Source organism: Microplitis demolitor, chromosome 2 (assembly GCF_026212275.2).
Source record: "Microplitis demolitor isolate Queensland-Clemson2020A chromosome 2, iyMicDemo2.1a, whole genome shotgun sequence".
Taxonomy (NCBI): domain Eukaryota; kingdom Metazoa; phylum Arthropoda; class Insecta; order Hymenoptera; family Braconidae; genus Microplitis; species Microplitis demolitor.
This window is the reverse complement of record NC_068546.1, coordinates 7,349,349-7,369,244: the sequence shown is the minus strand read 5'-3', so window position 1 is coordinate 7,369,244 and position 19,896 is coordinate 7,349,349. Positions and strand designations below refer to the sequence as shown.

Below are 19,896 nucleotides of genomic sequence, written 5' to 3'. Positions count from 1 at the left end.
AGTTATTTGAAAACAACCCTTTTTTGAAAATTTTTCGTTAATGATATCTGTCGAACAAATGGTCCCATTTCGTTAGTTAAGGTGGCATCTGATGTGGGTCTTAGAGTCTAAGAGCTGATTGGATTTGAAAATCATTCCAAAAAGTATGATGAACGTTATCCGAAAAAATAAATCATTTTTCCAAAAGTTTTGTACTTGGAATTACTTAAAACATACTTTTTACCAATCAAGATCGATTGCCCACATAGTCTAAGAATAACTAAATTGCTTTGAATACCGCTTCAATGATCCGAAATAGTCAATCTATTACATATTAGAAAGCATTTACATTCAAACGTACGTACGCACGTACTTATGCACATACACACGGATATCATATTGAAAATATTGTGAATAATGTCCTCGGACCTAAAAACGTCGAAATCTATTCAAAACTCAGTATTAGAAAATCAAACAGAAGCTAATACCATCTTTTTTTTTAATTTTCGATTTTTTTAGGAGGATTTTAAAAACAAAAATTAACATCTTTTGCTTTCATTAGCGTAAAATAAATTTTGATAAAACCGAAAAAAATACTTTGATTTTATTCGTGTATTATTGATTATTATGTTCGAATTCCTAATGCCAAAAAAAAAAATTATTATTTTATTCTATCACGACGTCGGCTTTTTCGCTTTTATCATAATTGAAATCGTTATTGCGACAATAAAAATATGAATGCATAGAAATAATCAATTATTTTATATTTTATTGCAATTCATTAGAATGTTTTGTAATTTTTTTTTATTACTAAAGAACAAAAAAAAACAACTGGGTAGTATTCTATATAAATGCAATCTAAATTTCGATTGAAAGTTTAAACTTTCTTTCATTTTATTTCATTTTTTGCGAAAACTTTCGTTTCTTTTTCTTACTGTCGCGAGAAGTAAACATAACTAATCTGAATTTAATGATTTTTTTTTCAAACACAAAATTTATATATGAAAAAATTATAAGCCCAAATAATTTTGCTAAAGTTGATAGCTAACGATTAAAGCGAGGTTTTCTACATTGTATTTACGACGCTAACTAAAATTTTGTTGGCATGATTTACTAAATAATATCTCTGATGACTCCCAAGCAATAAAAATGATTATTGATTTCAAACAAACGCATTAATACTCATAGGTAACAAATATTGAAAAATTATAGTTTCTATAGAATAATTAAAATAATAACCGAAATTCCTAACAGTTAAAATAATGAAATTCTTTAACGATATGCTAATAATAACTTATTACTATAAAATATTTTCATTATTCCGTAAGTATTATTGCTGTGATACAAATGTCAACGCTAGAATCAATCATTGGATCCTCAGTAGCCCTCAATTGAGGCTACTTCAGATGTAAGTTAGTTAAAAATCAAATAGCTAAGTTATTATTAAATAACTAGTAATTCTAAGTAAATTGATGGTGTCAAGATTTCAGTAATTCAATAAGTTTTGAAGGCGTATTTTGTTCTGCATCATTCCTCCGTGGAGAGTAAGTTTTATCATTTTAGTATACACATAAAGTTTTAGAGGAATAGTATTTTTGGAACCCATCCGACGAATTATATCATATGATGTCAATATTCTGTGGAAAATCAAGCAAGTGTTACGTCCTGGTTGATGTTTTGGCGCTGGCGTGGTTGAGCGGTCGATTTGAATTGGACGTAATGAGAACTTACATATAATTATAAATAATTATTTAGTAGGGGTTGAACAGCCACCATTCGGTGGTTGAAATAAACTGATTATTATTTTATATCTCAATCCGATTTATTCAATTGTAAAAGAATAATTTCAATAATGTGAAAATATACAATTGAATCAATTTATAAATTGTTAAAGTTCGTCTAACAATAACTTCGAAAGGGTGAGAAAGAAGTTCAGTATTTAGTATTGAGCCTGACTGCTCTCTATGATTCTATATTTCAGACTGACTTCTCTTGATCGAGAAAAACTAGAGTAAGTCTCTTATCAATACGAGGCGCTTGGGCATCAGGCCCGCGCATCGTTCGATATAGAGGGGTGGATCGTGATAAGCAATATTCTCGAATGATCCATTCTCCGTTCTCACGCTTTTTCCGTTTTTGTTATTAACAAATGAGTCACTTATCTATGAACAAAAGTTATCTTAGAACAAAATAGATGTTTGTGCAGCTGCACGTCTCGAGGATTTACTCGAGGCGTCAGCGTTTATTTATACATAACAAATATTAAGAGAAAAATAACTTTATCAATATGTTTCAAATATTCTAAATAATATCATATTATTTTATGTTCTATTATTTTATATTATTATGTTATGCTATATTATTATATTATATTATATCCTATAATATAGAGTAACTTATTAATTATGCAACTTGCTAAATTATCAATATACATCTTAGTTAATTAGTTAGGTCCCAGATCGGTCTCTTAATAATTAGTATTTAAAAATAGTCAGAGACATCTGATGAGCAGGCTGGGACGTAACACAAGTATGCACAATTTGAAAAACTGAATTTCTATAAAATCTACTAAAATATAGGTACTTGAATGATTGGTAAACAAAAAATAACAATTAAAGGAAGATCTGAAAAAAGGTTGAAGTTTCAAAGTAATAACAATGCACAAGATTCAAAAAAATGAAACATTAAAACTGTTATTTAAAAATATTAGAACTTTAATTTATATTACAGTCTGTAACATGCTTGATTCATTTCATTGGCTGGAAATATTATTTTACTGTTCATTAATATTTATTAATTGGTTCCCTATTTAATAATGATACTCACTAAGAAGTACATACAAATGTAAGTCTAGAAGTTCAAAAACATTCGTCTCGAAAGTATTCCAAAGGTTTTTCAAAGTAAAAAATTTCAGATAATAACTCCTCTGATTAGAAAATACAATCACTGACGATTAAAAATGTCATAAGCGTTTTCAATCGTCATGAATCATCAATTGACGATAAAGAGGATTAAAAACGATTAAATTTTTAATCGTTTCAAATCGTCATAAATTGTTTTTAATTTTCATGTGGAACCAAAAATTGCAATATTATTCTACGATTCATGACAATTTGAAATTTTTAATCGTCCAGAATCGTTTTTAACCGTAAAATAATAAATCGACTTTTGACGATTACTGATGATTAAATTTTTAATCATTCAAATTTTTTTTTACATTTGTAAAAAATTAATTTTAGCAGGAATTTGATTCGCAGAACTCATTTCAATGCGTGATTCTTACAAAAATTCAAAATTAATACCATTCAATTTGAATAATTCTTTTAGATAATGCAATCTTGCATAGCTATCTGTAAAATTTCCAGCATGCTGTGTGGTTGCTAGTAATGCTAACCCAGTACACATATTTGCATCAAAACCATTTTGTTGAGTCATTAAATCTATTCTCAATGCTGCTGTTATTTTACTTTTAACTGAAGATTCCACAGAATGAATGACAAATGACATAGGTGCTACTACTTCACCATTTTCGCTAAATCCACATTCTTCGTTAGATAACATTTCATGCACTTGTCCAGCAGCCATCCGTCCGATGACACTTTGCATACTGTATAATACTTGTGGATGTATACATTTACCACTCTTTGTCCAAGCACGATAATAACTCAAATCACGAACACATGAAACAATTGCTTTCTGACCATGTTTATTGCAAAATTTCATATCGATTCCAATAGGTCTCATGTATCGATAATGAATTATTAAGGTGTTAGTACTTTCATTGTAGTATGATTCTATAGTTTTTTTATAGTGAGTGAATTCAACACAGTAAATGACGTAAAAATTATGTGTTTTCAAATTAGTTTCTACAATGTTGACATTTTTGCTTTTGAAGGTGAGTAATCTTTGATTGCTTGATATCACTCCAAAAATAAGGCATTTATCAATTTCACGATTTATAGGTGAATACTTTATACTGAGAGATTGTGATGATTTACTCGAAGTTCTTCTATTTTTTTGAGGTGCATTTAAATTGATTTCATTTTCTTCGGATGGATTTGGTTTTTCTAATTGATTTTTAGGAAAATTATTGGACTTGTTATCATTACCATTATAACCACTATCATGAGTCATAAATTTTACTGCTAATGTTACTGAAATTAATTTATTTGGAGCATTAGAAACAAAAGTTTCATCTAATATAATACCATCTTCAATACAGCCACCACCAACATCACCAAAAGCACAGTACAACACTAGTTGGTTCGTATTACGATCTGTATAATCGTTGCAACATAATACATTGAATAATTTAGTGGTGTATAAATTATAATAATCTTTGCAATCTGTCATAATTTCCATCGATTTGAACATCGAAGAATTTTGAATCCTTTTTGTTTTTGAAGATTTACTGCATCGTTTTTGAGGTGCTGTTATAGTGTAACTATTACGATTATATTTTCGTTTTTGTGGTGGTTCCTTTTGTGAAACTGATGGTATTTCTGGAGAATTACTGAGAACGTTATCATTACTAATCAATGTAATTGGTGTATAATTATACAGAGGTATTACCATGTTATCGTTACTAATTAAATTCCAAAGATATTGCTTGTATTCAGGTATATTAGTAATAGTTTTTACTGTTGCTCGATGTAACAAATTAACTTCATTTTCATCATTATTCATAATAAGAGAAAAACGATTGTCAATAAATATGTATTTAATTGGCAAGACATTTTTCAAAAATTGCAAGTAAAACTCATTACTGACATCAGCGTTCGGATCTATCATGTCAGTAATGACACCATAAAATTCACTACCATCGCGGGGTATAGCTGACTGCTTTGATTTCAAAATTGTTGCATCTAATTCTTCAAAATAACTGTCAATTATTGATTGATTTTTTGGTTTTATGTCGAATCTTTCAGCGTATTTCAACCACGCAAAGGCGATATGAGTTTCTCGAGCAATCGGTAGTAATTTATCTCCACCACCAGTATCATCTTTTTTACATAATGATATTCTTGAGTATTTTTTATGTGATGAGAGTAATTCATTCTCACCATGACGTTGATAGATTATAGCGCTATTATAACCAATCGATGTAAGGAAAGCTTGAGCTTTAAATCGACTATTTAGAACATTACATGCACCTCTTATATTATTGATAGTAACTGTACATTTTGGTGGTGGTGTCTTTAGTATAGATGATGACAATTGCCGGGCAAAACAACCAAAACGGCTGAACTGGGAATAATTATCGAAGCAATCCGGAAATAAATTTTGTGCTTCATATGGTGTTACAAATATATTATATTTACTGCTGTATTTGACTAAAACATATCCTTTTGTATATGTAAATAGATATCGATTACCTAAGCGAAAAAATGTAATCATTGGAAGTCGACGTTTGAAGTTAATTAGAGAATCTAGAGAATTGTAAACATAACAGTTAGTTAAAAACCCGTTAATAATTATACGGAGACCATGTGGAGTATCATAGTCATGCGACTGAAATATTTCTTGTTGAATCAACCTATCATTAATTGGAAGGGTGATAGTGACATAGTGTGCAAAACTAATTGTCTCACCTGCATCTTTCATTTCTTTACATGTTAAATAGCATATAAAATAGTCAGCATCACGTGGATATAACAAAGCTTTGCTATTTCTTGTCTGCCGGTTGATCGAACGTTTTGTCAGATCTAACATGTATCGAATTTTATCATGTTTTTGTCCCTCGATATTTAAATACATATTAGCAAAATCTTTAATTAATGTCATATGTTTTTTTTTTGACAAAACGTAAAAAAGATTGCCACTCTCAAAAATTTGTTTTAATTTTGTATGTTTGGTCATAGTCACTACGCGATAAAGAATCATAGGTGCAGTAATAATAGTTTTGTTTGCTAAATCATCGATTTGTGGATAATCTTGCAATAATAACTGAAATACATCAATGTACTTATCTACAGTTATATCATTACACTTATATGGATTTACACGATTGATAAAGTTAATCCAATTATCATTGTCTTTTTGTAATCCATTCAAATTTTTTTTACGATTAGTATCACTGTGATCGTTTTTATCAAACTCTAGGAATGAAAAGAAACAATCATCATCAGTTGAAGTATTTGCCGAGTTCGGAGTTTCGGTGAATTCACACAGAACTTGTTCCGATTTCACTTTAGAATAATATAGGCGGCATGTATTGCTGTTAGTTTTTACGACCCACCTGACACACCGTTCATCTTTATAGCTATAAATGTGTAAAGAATTTAAGTTATTCGTTTGAAAGTTTGGCAAAATTTTTAATGACCCATTGATAATGAAACACCCAAATACATCAGGATCTAATTCATGTTGAGGACGTAAATGTAAATCAATCATAGAACCAAGCATGATTGGAAAGCACATGTGACGTATGCGACTGTCATCATTAGAAATAATACAAGCAAAATATGATTGTTTTCTGATGAAAATATTCTCGTAGAAATCAATTGGATCATAATGTCTATGATAACATTGACAGTTAAAAATTATAAAACGATTATTAAGATAATTGTACGAATGTAATGTAGATATCAGCCAAAAATCATCAATTTGTAGTAACTTTTTTTTTTTCCCCGGCATTAGTTCAACAGGGTTGTGATCATAAGTTGAAGTATCCATAGATGATTGTTTCTAAACAAAAAGAATAATCATTAATGTTAAAGACATAATTTTGGATCGGTACCTAGTGCCTAATCACTCTATGTATTTGTATATCCTCAAAACTTCCCGCTGTTTTCGAGCCCTTTGAGCTCGGAAAAATCGTTGTCAATACATTTTTAAGTTCTTCGAGCTCGAAAATACTTTTAGATGACTTTTTTTTCGAAAAAAAACCTTTTTAACAATTTTTCTCCAACGATATCTTTCGAACGAATCAATCGATTGAGACGGTTAAGGTGGCATTCGACGCGGCTTATGAAGCTTAAAAGCCCAGTTAATTTTGGAATCAATCCATCGAGCACATTAAAAGTTATTGGAAAAAAACATTTTTGAAAAAAGTTTATTTTTGGAATATCTCTGAACGAGCCCTACCGATCAAACTCAATTTTTTTAGCTTTTGGATATTAACAGCCGCGTCGAATGACAACTTGACGATCCTATATCAGGGCTATGCTGTTACTCTGATCGTCCTTAAATTACCTTTTTAAGGGCGCCACTGGAAGTGATAACGGCCTCCCAGAACCGGATCTTAAATCTTCAGGGTCGGTGTAATTTTATTTAATTGTAAGAGAAGGATGAGGAAGGATAACTTATAAATAATTTACTTCTCCAATTCACAAATTAAACCTTTTATTTTCCAATGACCTATTTAACCTTTATAATTTAACTTCACCTATGTCCTTTTATAAACCTTATATTTTATACCTTTTATAAACCTTATAACTTCTTATATAAACTTTATAACATTAAATCTTTTAAACCTTAAACCTTATAACCTTAATTGACTTCATAACCTTTTATTTATTTACCCGCAATAATATCTTTAATAAAATCAGCCAACTACCTTTGGCGTTTCCACACACTCACACGCACTCTGATTAAAAATCGCTTAACCTTCGCGACACTTAACTACTAATATTTTCCCTTAAATTCTTACGTATTTCACTCACACACTTACTCTGTCCCCTGGACTTATTTTACACACTGAATTCTTTTAACATAATTTTTCCACGAAATAAATTAATTAATTTGGAGTTTAAATAATTATTAATTGATTTATTAATTTATTTTCCCTTTTCTACTTTATTGATCATTATTCCTTTTCATTAATTTCTTAACACTTATTTTAATATCACGGCCTTTACTCAGTAATTTAATAACGCGTTACTTCAGGTACTTTTATCACCGCGATAATTATTCTTATTTTATTTATGCCTTTTACTTAATTAATTATAATTTCTTTAATTACTTAATTTTCCTATTTAATTTACCGACGACTTTGATCGGAGACCTTTCTGATATTTCCGAGACAATTTTAATTGATTTTATTTGTTTTATTAATTTTATTAAATTTTACTTATAATTAATTAATAATTGACTAGTGACTATGACTAGATGCGACAGTTCCGGTGCGCGAGTCACTCGACCTACCTGGAAACTTCTAGAATAATTCCGGTAACCAGCCTGGAATTATTTTATTAACGCAATGGCTCCGGCTACCTGCCTGGAGTTAATTAATTACTTAAATTTTATAATTATGTCCGAGTTTAAATTATTAATTTTCTTTACGAAATTATTAAATTCGCGAGAATTTTGTTTAGTCGCGACGATATCAAACGTTTACTAAGTATTCAATAAAATTTTCCGGCTTCCCGCCTGGAATAAATTTCATAAATACCTCTCTAGTTAAAGTCTCCAGATCTTTTTCGTCGTCGTGTTTTTGTCCGGGTTCCGTCTGATTATTTTGTCCTTGTGAAAGTTTTGGTCTTAATTATGGTTTCGTCTCTCTCTCTCTCTCTCTATACTCTCCTCTCTCTCTCTCTCCTTACTCTCCTTCAACCTGTTACAATCAGACGCAATCAGTAATGTTTATAGAAAATACCGGTTACCTGCCTGGTATTTGCTATAAATAATTTAAATTTTCATCGCTTGGTTCCACAATAAACTCGAGCTACTAATTAATTAATTACCTGTTATAATTAAATTACGGCGTCAATTTTTCGTCGGTTGTCTCGTCACTTTGTTCTCTCCACCTCTACTATTCGGACGTCCCGATAGTTAATGCCCGATTCTCGTTCCGGTCCCCGTTTATAATTGCTCGCTCACTCTTGACTATAGTTGTCCTTTTTTCTCTCCTACTTAACTCTAGGTGGGGTCGACGGTCGAGCAAGTGAAATTTCCATTTCCGGACGACTAGTCGCTACCTACCCGGAATACCCGGAGTGGTAATGTCATATGACCGACAGTGCGCATAATAGATTCTAATTGAATTTACTTGAACGCGGTAAATACGAATTTACCCCGTTACAATCCAAATCGGTTCATCCGTTCAAAAGTTACAGTTATTTACATACATACATACACACACTTGGACATCAACTTGAAATTAGTCAGAATAACTTCCTCGAACCTCAAATCGTCAAAATCTGTTAGAAATTCGATTTTTGAAAATCGGAACAAAACCAATAACTTCCCGAATTTTTGAAAATTTTCAATTCTCTTAGCGGGAAGTTAAAAAATTTGGAAAATGGTTGGCACTGCAGACCAGCCCCAAAACGTGAAAACTTCCCATTGTTTTCGAGTTCGAGGAGCTAAAACATTATTGTAAATACACTTCTGAGCCATATATATATATATATATATATATATATATATATATATATATATATATATATATAAGAGGTAAAAAAGACCTCTCAATGCATCGGGTTTTTCGAGCTATTTGAAGTCAAAAAAGGCATGTCTTCCCACGCACTATGAAAATTCATAAAATTAAAAAAATTAAAAAAAACAAGCAACTCTTCAGTTTTCGTTTACAATTACTGTTGATGGGACGCATATGTTCTGGCGGACATGAATTAAAGTCATTAAAATAGAGAATAAAAGAAGTTTTGAGTTGAATCATCACGTCGAAATATAAAATATCCAAGGAAAAGACAGAAAACGACAATGATTTTATCGTTTTGTAGACAATTTTCCCTAAACCATTTAACCGATATTGATTAATTATGCGGTGATTACAAAAAACTTTTGAAGACGAAAATTTATTGTTATTTTTAAAATAATTAGTCAATTAGATTATTTGCTATCCACGAAATATAAAGAGAACTTTTATTATTAAAACTCTTCCGTAAATGATCTATCTTGAACGAATGAACCAATTAAGATGGTTTTTTCGGTAAGTGATGCATTATGTTGAGGTTCCAGAGCTGATTAGGTTTTAGAATCGATCCATTAAGTTGTATCTGAGAGATTTCCAAAAAACAGTTGCTTACTATTTTTTTCTCCAGTGATATCTCTTGAACAAATGAATCAATTTAAATTGTTCTTACGGTAATCGTCTTATTTTATTGTTTTAGAACTGATCAGATTCTAGAATCGATTCATCGAGTCGATTTCAACAAACTTGAAGGAAATTGAAAAAAAAAATTTTTTTCTCGTATTTTCTATTTTTCTTAGAGTATTCCATCGAATGATCTGACGTTCTCAAGAAAGTTGACAGCTGACAAGCTACTTCGATTGACGTAATAACTGTTGAAATTGGTTCATTCATTAGAAAGTTATGAAAAGCTTACACGCTCACAAACACACGCTCACACACACACGCACACACACATACAGGCGTGTGCGCATACACATACATATAGACACTCGTATACATTCTGAAAATAATCAGAGTAGAGCTTTCTTGGACTTCAAATCGTCAAAATCTGATGAAATTTCGATTTTCGAAAATCGAGTTGAAAACAATAACTTTCCGAATTTTTGGAAAATCGATTTTTAGCGGAAAGTTAAAAAGTGACGTTCAAGATGTTATCAAATTTTTTGTTTTTTGCAAATTGTACAACTTTTTTAATCCAACCAATTGATTTAACTCAATTTAATTGTGTAAAAATTTAATATCTACCAGATAGATTGAGCGACACGCCTCAAATTTATTCGAAAATTTGTAGTTGGGTAAAATTGGTTACATTATCGATCGACATCGTATTTTTCATGGCTGGTCACTTACCCAAGACGTAACCCCTAATGAGCATTCAAATGAGTTTTTTGACTTGTCGCTGGATACGCTAATTGAAGAGGCTAGCAGGTTATTCCGAAAGATAATTACGACGGGGTGAAATTTTCCGAATATGGCCGAAAATAATCAAGCCTAATTTTAGATAAACGTAAGACAAAAGCCGAGACAGGGAAAACAAGAACAACCGGGTATCTGTCTAGACGGACAGAGCCGTGTGACAGATTCCTGAGAGTAAGCTCGAGAGAAACGAAAAAGGACAGGAACTGAGACAACGCATACAGAAAAATTACTAGACAAACTTCAGCGACGGAGAGTTTCATCACTGTAATTATAATCTAAGGTATTTATCAATTTTGGTTCTAGGCCTAGGCCAGAATTCAAAATTAATAATTATACTCAATTATACATCATGTCCGTTAAGTGATCGTCATGCCTAGCCTGAGTTAAAATAAATTTTAATCTTGGATTAATTAAATAATAAACAAAACGGAATAAATTAAATTTAATTGTTAATTATTAATTGAAGAAATTAATTTGATAACAAAAAATCGGAAAATTAATTAAATTTTGGAGAGAATGTCGTAAAATTAAAATTAAGAAAAATGTGTCAAAGTTTGTGTACTATTAAAAATGTAATTAGAAAGTTTAGTGATGAAACCAGGGGCAAAATAGTAGATAATAAGTTTTAATTGCGTACGGGGTCCGAGCTACTGCGTGAATAAGATATTAATTTTGAGCCACATAGAGGGTCCGGGTGACCGCGTGGAGTTAGGTTAATAAAGTCCAGGGACCCAAGTGTGTGAGTATGTTTGTGTGAAGAAATTCAGGGTTTCTCAACAATCAATGTGACTTGGAGTGGTATACATAAAGTACTGAGTGGGTTTTTTGTATGTGTTGAACAAGCGAAGTGCATTAATGTGCTTTATTGATAATTAAAATATTACTTAATTATATATGATAAGTGAACATTAACTTAATTTAAACCGGTACGGAAAGAAAATATTGTATCGTTATTTTTTGAATTTCATTCGATGAAATTCAGAGAATCATAGATAATTCGTATCTCTCTCACTAAGGTAGTGGATCCTTGCCGTGTATTCTACTCTGACGTGTTCGTAAAGTATTTAGTTGAGATTTACTGTTTTGTGTGTGTTGTTATGAAAAGAAATTAATATTCTATTTGAATTCATTACAAACTATTGTATCGAAGATGTGCATTTGATCCATTTAATGAGATAACTTACAATTATTACTTTTTCGAACATTCTTATTAAATAATGACCGAAATTTGCGAGGAACCGATTGTTACGGATATATATGATCAATTTGTACGATAAATGAAATATGCATCGTATTATGAACTGAGTTTTTTTAGGTAAGTTTTTTCTAATTAGGTAGAATTTATAAGTCTCGAATTTTTGATAAATTGTATAAGTATTCATGAATATGTATTTATGAATACTTATACAATTTATACATATTTCGTTATGTATGTATATTTTCGTTTCTAAGCCCGTTTACTCAAAGCTAGTTTGTCAATTCGAAATTTTAGTACTATGCGATTAAATTCGTATTACTTGTACATTTATATATAAATATATGAGAATACTAACAATATTTAAATCGTAGATTAAGAATCTCGAATTAAAAAACTGAATCAAAAATTGGCCTCAACCTTACTAAAAATGAACAAGGGCCGCCTTCGTTTTAAACTAAGCGCGAGCTACTAGAAAATCAGGGAGGCGCTGGAAATTTTTGAGAAATCTACCTTTCATTCTGCTTGTCGGGTGGCATTTTTTTTTTGTAAGCTTCCTTTCGTTTACAAAACTTATAAACCGAGTTTTAGCAAGCATTTTTTTTTTAATAAGCCTATTTCATGATTGTGATATCGATAAATTCTGATTCAATGTTTTTTTTTTCAATATACGATGATTCATTTTTTTAACCTCTACCATAAAAATTGAAAATTTTCAAAAAATGGAAGTTATTAGTTTTGGTCCAATTTTCGAAAATCGATTTTTCATCAGATCTTAATGCTGAGACACGGTAAATCTATTCCGACTATTTCCGGAGGAAATATTTTGGCCATCGATATCTTTGAAACGAATCAACCAATTTGAATGTTCTTAGCTGCAATCGAATGGGCTCACCAAGACTAAGAACTGATAAGATTTTGAAGTCCATCAGCCGAGTACTTAACAACTTATACGAAAAATAAAAATAAAAAAAAATGTTTTTAAGTTTTTGCTGCATAACACATAAATGGCTAGACTGATTTGTTTCTAGGTTTGAACGAATGTAAGTCTCATCAAGATTTTTCGATTGCTGCAAAGCACGTGCGAATCGGTTGATTCGCTTCAAAAATATCGTCAGACAAAATTTTTTTTTTTATCTTTCAGTACAATATATCTATTATAGGTCCAACCGTTTTTTGAGCCCGAAAGTTTACTAATAATTTACGTTTCCGAGCTCATTGAGATTTACAACAGTAGGAAGTTTTGGAGTTGGCCCACAGTGTCCACCGTTTATCAGTTTTTTTTTATTCATCATTTTGATTGTAATCTTGTTAGTGCCTAACCTTTCCCTGATCCTACACCCTAGGTTGTAAAATACAGGATTTGTTTATTAGTGTTTCTTTAAATACCTAGCGCCCAATTTAGGCATCAAATTTTATTTTTGCCCCATATTCAGTCCACTACCGATTATGTGGCCAAAAATTCAGTTATAATGTATAAATTATTGTTCTTAGTAAAATAATTAACTGTATTTTATTTCGAAGCTATTGAGTGTAATAGTAGCATAAGTGGATAGGTAGATGACAATAAACACTTCTAAAATATCTATATCAAAACTCATATGAATCTAAAACTGTTTAAAATTGTGTATTTTTTTTTTACATTACAATTATATTGTGTGCGTTGAGGTAATAGAAATTGATTCACTGTCAGACCAGCTAAAGCAGTAGTCAATGTAGGAATCAGTACACTAAAAAATGAAGTAGCCAGGGTTTAACCCGCGAACTCTGGTGGCTGCTGGTGGAAATCGCAAAGAGAAAAAGCGATTTGTCTCAATGGTTTTGTAACGGGGTAAATTTGAATTTACCGCATACAAGTTGAGTCAAAATAAAATATATGATACGATTAGTCGTCCGGAAGTGAAAATTCCCAATGCTCGGACGTCATTCCCCAATTTGAACTAAGTAGTAGTCCGAATTCGCCCGAAGTCGAGTGGGAAGCGAGTAATTATAAACTGGGACCGGAGTGTAAAACGATATTAGTGACCGGAACGACCGAACCGAACGGCCCTAGTCCAGTCGAGAGTAGAAGTTCAACAGCTGAAGAGCCGCTACCATAAGACGTCATTATTAGACGCTATAATTAATATCAGGTAATTAATTAATTGAGAGCTTGAGTTTTTATTGTGGAACCAAGCTATAAAATTTCCAAAATTATTACAAGATACCAGGCAAGTAGCCGGTATCTTTTGGTAACAATACTGATTGCGCCTGAATAGCAGGTTAAAGGAGAGTGTGGGATTCAGTAAAAGCTAGAGTAAGAGCGAGGAAGCAGGAGTTGGAACGAGACGAGACAAAACTACCTAAACGAGACTAGAATAACTACAGGACGAGACCAGAACGAAATCAGGACGAGACAAGGAAAATTCTGAATGAACACCACGACGAGAAAGAGTTGAAGTAACAATTGTAAAGGTATTTATTTAAAATTATTTTAGGCAGGAAGCCGGAAAATTTTATTTAATACATAGTCGTACATCGGGTGTCGTCGAGTCTCAAGTAAAATATTTCCAGGCAGGTAGCCGGAAATATTCTAGAAGTTTTCAGGTGGATCGTGGAATTTACGCACCGGAAACTGTCGAATCTAGTCACGAGTAGCAACTCGTGACTAGATAGTCGTTAAAATTAATTAATTATAACTAAATTAAATAATAAAATAAATATAATAATTATAAATAAAATTAATCAAAAATTGTCTTGGTCAAAGTTGTAAAAAGGTCCTCGGTCTGAGTCACTGATAGTAAAATAATTAAATGAAGCAAAATTTAAGTTACTGGATAAAACAATAATTAGTTAAATTAAATAAATAATTAAAGAAATTAATTGAATTAAGGATAATTATTGTGATATAAGAAAGTACGTGAAAAAAACACGTGAGAAACGCGTGAATAGTAATGGCCGAACATAAGTTGAGTTTTTGGTAAACGTGTCAATGAAAATCATTGAGTAATAAGTTTCGAAATTTTGAAGTGAAAATAATTGGGAATAAAAGTGACAAAGGAAATAATAATAATTTAGGAAAATGGAAATTAAATAATAAATTAATTGATAATTATTTAAATTCTTCAAATTAATTTATTTATTTTGCAGGAAAATTATTTTAACCCAGCGTATGTGTGAAATAAAGTCCAGGGGACTGAGTGAATGTGTGAGTGAATTAAAAGAATTTTAATTAAAAATTGCAGTTATTAAGTATCGCGAAGGTTAAACAACTTTTTAAATAATTTTATGTGTGAGTGTGTGAAAATGCCAAAGGTAGTTGGCTAAATTTAATAAGGAAATTATTGCAGGTAATAAATAAATTAGATTTAAGTGAATTATTGCGGGTAAATAAAAATAAGGCTTATAAGTGAAAAAAGTTATAAAGGTACAAAAAGGTTTATAAAAGGTTTATAAATGATTAAGGTTTATAAAGTTATAAGGTTATAAGGTTCATAAGGTAATAAAGTCATAAGGTTTATATAGGTTTATAAGGTTGATAAAGGTCATAAGGTTAAAAAGTATTAATTAATAAAAAAGGTTAAAATTGTAAAACTAATAATTGAATTATTTATAAATTATCCTTTCTCATCCTTCTCTTACAATTAAATAAATTACACCGACCCTGAGGATCTAAGATCCGGCTCTGGGAGGCTGTTATCACTTCCAGTGGCGCCCTTTGATAAAAGGACGATCAGAGTAACAGCATAGCTCTGTTATAGTTTTTTTTCAAATATCTTCGGAAATACTGAGCCGATCAATCCCAAAAGTACAAAACTGCGAAGATTAAAAAAAATGCGTCAATCACTGTAAAAACTTTCAATCGGTTAATTTGTTCAAGAGATGTCATTAGACAAAAAAATGGTGAAAAAGTTTTTTTTTTTTTTTTTTTTCAAATATTTCTAAAACCATTGTATCGATCAATGTCAAAATTAAATCAACTTTAGAACTTAAAGAAGCGTGTTGATTGCCGCAAGAACCATCATAATCGGTTTATTTGTTGGAGAGATTGTTGACGAAAGAAATGGTGAAAAAGGCTTTTTTTCGAATATATTTATAAAGATTAAATTCATAGCTTTCAAATGTTTTTCGGTGTGAGAGATTGAAAACTACATCAAATGCCGCCTCAAATTTGAAAACCGATTGATAAGTTCGTAAGATATTAGCAATAAAAAATTAAAAGAATAACAATTTACTTCATTTTTTCAGGATGGGGTATAATGTTATTCATCATATGTCTTAAAATTTATACTGACCTATTGCCTAAATTGTGTTTGATAATTGCCACATAAATTATTGCAATCGGTTCATAAGTTTAAATAATATTATTATCGAAAATTTTAAAAAATCACTAACGTTGACATTTTGTTCCGTACATTATACACTGGTCACAGGAATTAAAGGATATAAAAAAATTGTAAATATGTAAGTGATTTTCAACATACTGTAACTCGGATGAAAATGGTCGTCCTACAAAAATAGAAAAGACAAATTGTTGCTTCAACTTTCTAATTTTCAGGTCTAGACTTCAAAATTTTTTTATCATGCACGGTTCCTGAGTAATCCTAAGAAAACCACCGCAAAAAAAATTTTCCAAATTTTTGCTCGTCTTAAAAAAGGTCCATGGGCTTCGAAAATTTTTCTTTGATAATCTTGTCTAGTAAATCTTTCAGTCAATTTTATTCCCTTCAATTTGATGCCCTTAATAAGTCTTTACGACAATTAGGCGCGGGGTTATCATCGATTAAAGCGACAAAGTGTAACAGGGTAAATTTAATAAACATGAATAATTAAATTAATTTGAATTTGAATTTCGTTCCCACCAATGACCGGCCGATGACCTCGTAAGTTACGAGTAGTATTGCGACTAGTCACCGGGCGTCGCATGAATCACTAAGGCCCGTCCGTTCGTCATTTCCTTAGTCTAAGGTAGTGGGAATAGGTTTCCGGAATAGTGAACGGGAGTAAAATGATATAATGGACTGTGGAACGAGAAAGAAGCAGAAAGAGAGTTGTCGAGACGACGAGTACACCAGGAAGAAAACCCTCAGGTTATAAATTGAAAAATTGATTTGGAGAGAGAGAGAGGCGGTAAACTTGAGAGGTCCCCAGACATCACCAGCAGAACCAAGACAGCAGCAACAGGAAAATACTCAGCGCGTCTGGAGTTCGCAAGGTAAAATTTATAATTGATTAAGGCCTCTAATTTGATTATTAGAGGGCCGAATTAATTATAAATTAATTACTTAACATCTTTCTACTGGTTACGTAAATTAGATCGGTATCTCAAGGCCCGTCGGCCAGTTGAATACGCCCTCGAAATTTCCGTAAAATCTTTGCTGGGTACTCGTTGTTCTGTCGTAACTCTAAATTTATTCTATTCGAGGCCTCTCGGCTGGAATAAAATAAATTTTTCCGTGTAAATTATTTGATAATTAAATTCAATTAAATTCAATAACTTAATAAAAGTATTCAGGCCTGTCGGCCGCTCTAGACAATAATTGTCCGCGTGTAAGATCGTAAATTAAGGCCTTGCGACGCCAATTCACCGGCCGAATGTTCTAGTCAATTTTAACCGTAATTCTAGTCGTAAAATTTAGTCATAAAATATTTATAAAATAATGTTAAAATAATTCTAATTAAAATTATAAAATCAAAAGTAAGACGCTAGAAAATTACGATAAAATTGTCTCGAATAAAGTTAAGGATGGATTATTTTGTCAGTAAATTAAGTTGAGTGTTAAAATACATAATTAAAATAATTATTAGTAAATTGAGAAAATAAAATATATAAATTTTGTAATTGGATATTGAAGGAAAATTGTCACTGAAAATTCATTAGTTAATAATTAAAATAAAACCAAAATTAATTAATTAATAAATATAATTGAATTAAATAAGACAGTGAAAATTAATAAATGAATTAAATAAATCAGGGAAAATAAATAAGAATTAAATAGTTGTGAAATTTTTATACTGGAAATTTTATTGGTGAAATTTTTATGTCGAGTTTAGAAATTGAGTAAAAGAAAATGAAGTCATGAATTAAATAAAGTAAAGTAGAGTCAATAATTTTAAGTAAAGAAAAACTGTGTCTGTGATTTAGGTCCGGTGGACATGATAAGGTTATTTTAAATAATTATACATCCAGGGGATGTTTTTAAATTGAAGTTAAGGCTTACCGTCCAGGGGACGAGATAATTTAAGTGGGTGTGTGGGTGTAGTAACCGTCCAGGGGACGAGGAAAATTTAGTTTGTCATAAGTAACCGTCCAGGGGACGAGGAATTTAGTTTGCCATAAGAAATTAGTTTGTCATAAGGAATCATAGTTTGTCATAAGAAATTAGTTTGTCATAAGAATCCTAGTTTGTCATAAGTAAAATTAGTTTGCCATAAGAAATAAATATTGTCACAGGGTAAGAAAATAAAGCAAGGTGCTTAAATTAAATAAAATTTGAATTAACATTATTTCAGCCTACTCTACGATTCCTCTTCTCACTCACAAAATATTACAAACGACCCTGAGTAATAAATAAAATTAATTTAATTAAAATAAAATCATATAACATCCGGTTCTGGAAGGCCGAGTCCATCTTCCAGTGGCGCCCTAATATTCGACTATAATACTAGGTGCGACCAGACTTGGCAAGATTAGTCTCTCTGTCATAAAAGTTTATTTTGACTTTGACATTCAATTCAATTACTCGGAGTATATTGATCGTACAGGAAATAGAAGTAAGGTTTCGAAAATTTCATACCATCCCCTAAAAAACACAAATAGTGGCTTTCGATGAAAAAAAAATTTTCAAAGCGACAATGTTGATTAAAAAAAAGGTGAAATTTTGCAGATTTAGTGATATTTGCAAATCTTGGTATAACTTTAGATATAATGAATGGACAAAGGATGGCGTCGTTTTTTTCCAAATTCAAAATAATCCCGAAAAAACCCTGAAAATTTTAAAGCACTGCGATTTTTTTTCTTAGTGTTCCGAAGCCCTGAATTGATCTTTTTCGCCAGAAATCGCATAATGAGCGTTTCTTCGGATTCTACTTATTTCGTCAATTTCAAAAAGTTTTTTTTAGCGACAAACCTTATTTCTCCACTGAAAAGCATTAATTATTGGAAATAATTGAAAAAAAAAATCGATTTTTTAAAAATTTTTTATATGTGATTTTTAGCGAAAACGATAAGTTCAAGGTTTCAGAACACTAAGAAAGCAAAATCGCAGCGCTTTGAAATTTTTAGGGTTTTTTCGGAACTCTTTGAGGTTGAAAAAAAAATCAACGGCATCCTTCGTTCATTCGTTGTATCCAAAGTTACACCAAGATTTACAAATATCCTTGAATATTCGAATTTTTACTATTTATTTTAATCAACATTGTCGCTTTGAAAACATTTTTTTCATTAAAAGCGACTATTTGTGTCTTCTAGAGGATGTTTTGAAATTTTCAAAAACCTACTTCTATTCCTTGTACGATCAATATGCCCCAAGTTATTGATTGTCAAAGTCAACATGGACTTTTTTCCTTTGATCGATGATTACTCCGCGTAAAATTATCTTCAAGACTTTTTAAGGGCGGCAAATTAAAAGGCATAAAATTGCCTAAAAGACTCACAAGGTAAGATTATAAAAAAAAATTTAGTAAGGGGGTATTCTGGTCTAGAAATTTGAAAAAATCGATTTTATTTTTTTTTTTTTTTGTATATTTTCAAAGTTTAGATCCTCAAAAATACGCCCTTAAACGGATTTTTCAAAATTCAAATTATTTTCGGAGATACATAGGATTTTGACGCAGCATCTAAGCCAGCCAAGTGGAGCAAATCACACAATGAACAGCAGATGTTGCCGGACCACTTGAGGACTCGTTCTTTTCAAGAAGAAGGCTCAATATATGGATCTGGGATCGT

General features: G+C 31.1%; 1 protein-coding gene across 7 annotated transcripts in view; it reads right to left on the bottom strand.

Annotated features, from left to right (window-relative positions):
* Positions 1-1,841: 1,841 nt before the first annotated feature.
* The window catches only part of LOC106693068 (uncharacterized), a 22,119-nt gene continuing 4,064 nt past the window's right edge, over positions 1,842-19,896 (bottom strand). For 2 of the 7 annotated variants that reach the window (XM_053742770.1, XM_008549800.3), the window contains exons 2-3: positions 8,372-8,533; positions 1,842-6,666 (exon numbers count right to left, since the gene is read on the bottom strand). In XM_053742770.1, the coding sequence (XP_053598745.1) occupies positions 3,259-6,654 (3,396 nt within the window). In that variant the 5' untranslated portion in view covers positions 6,655-6,666; positions 8,372-8,533 and the 3' untranslated portion in view covers positions 1,842-3,258. Of the gene's footprint in view, positions 6,667-8,371; positions 8,534-15,590; positions 15,765-19,896 lie in introns of all 7 variants that reach the window. The other 5 variants (XM_008549799.3, XM_008549802.3, XM_053742771.1 and 2 more) reach the window with 4 other exon arrangements.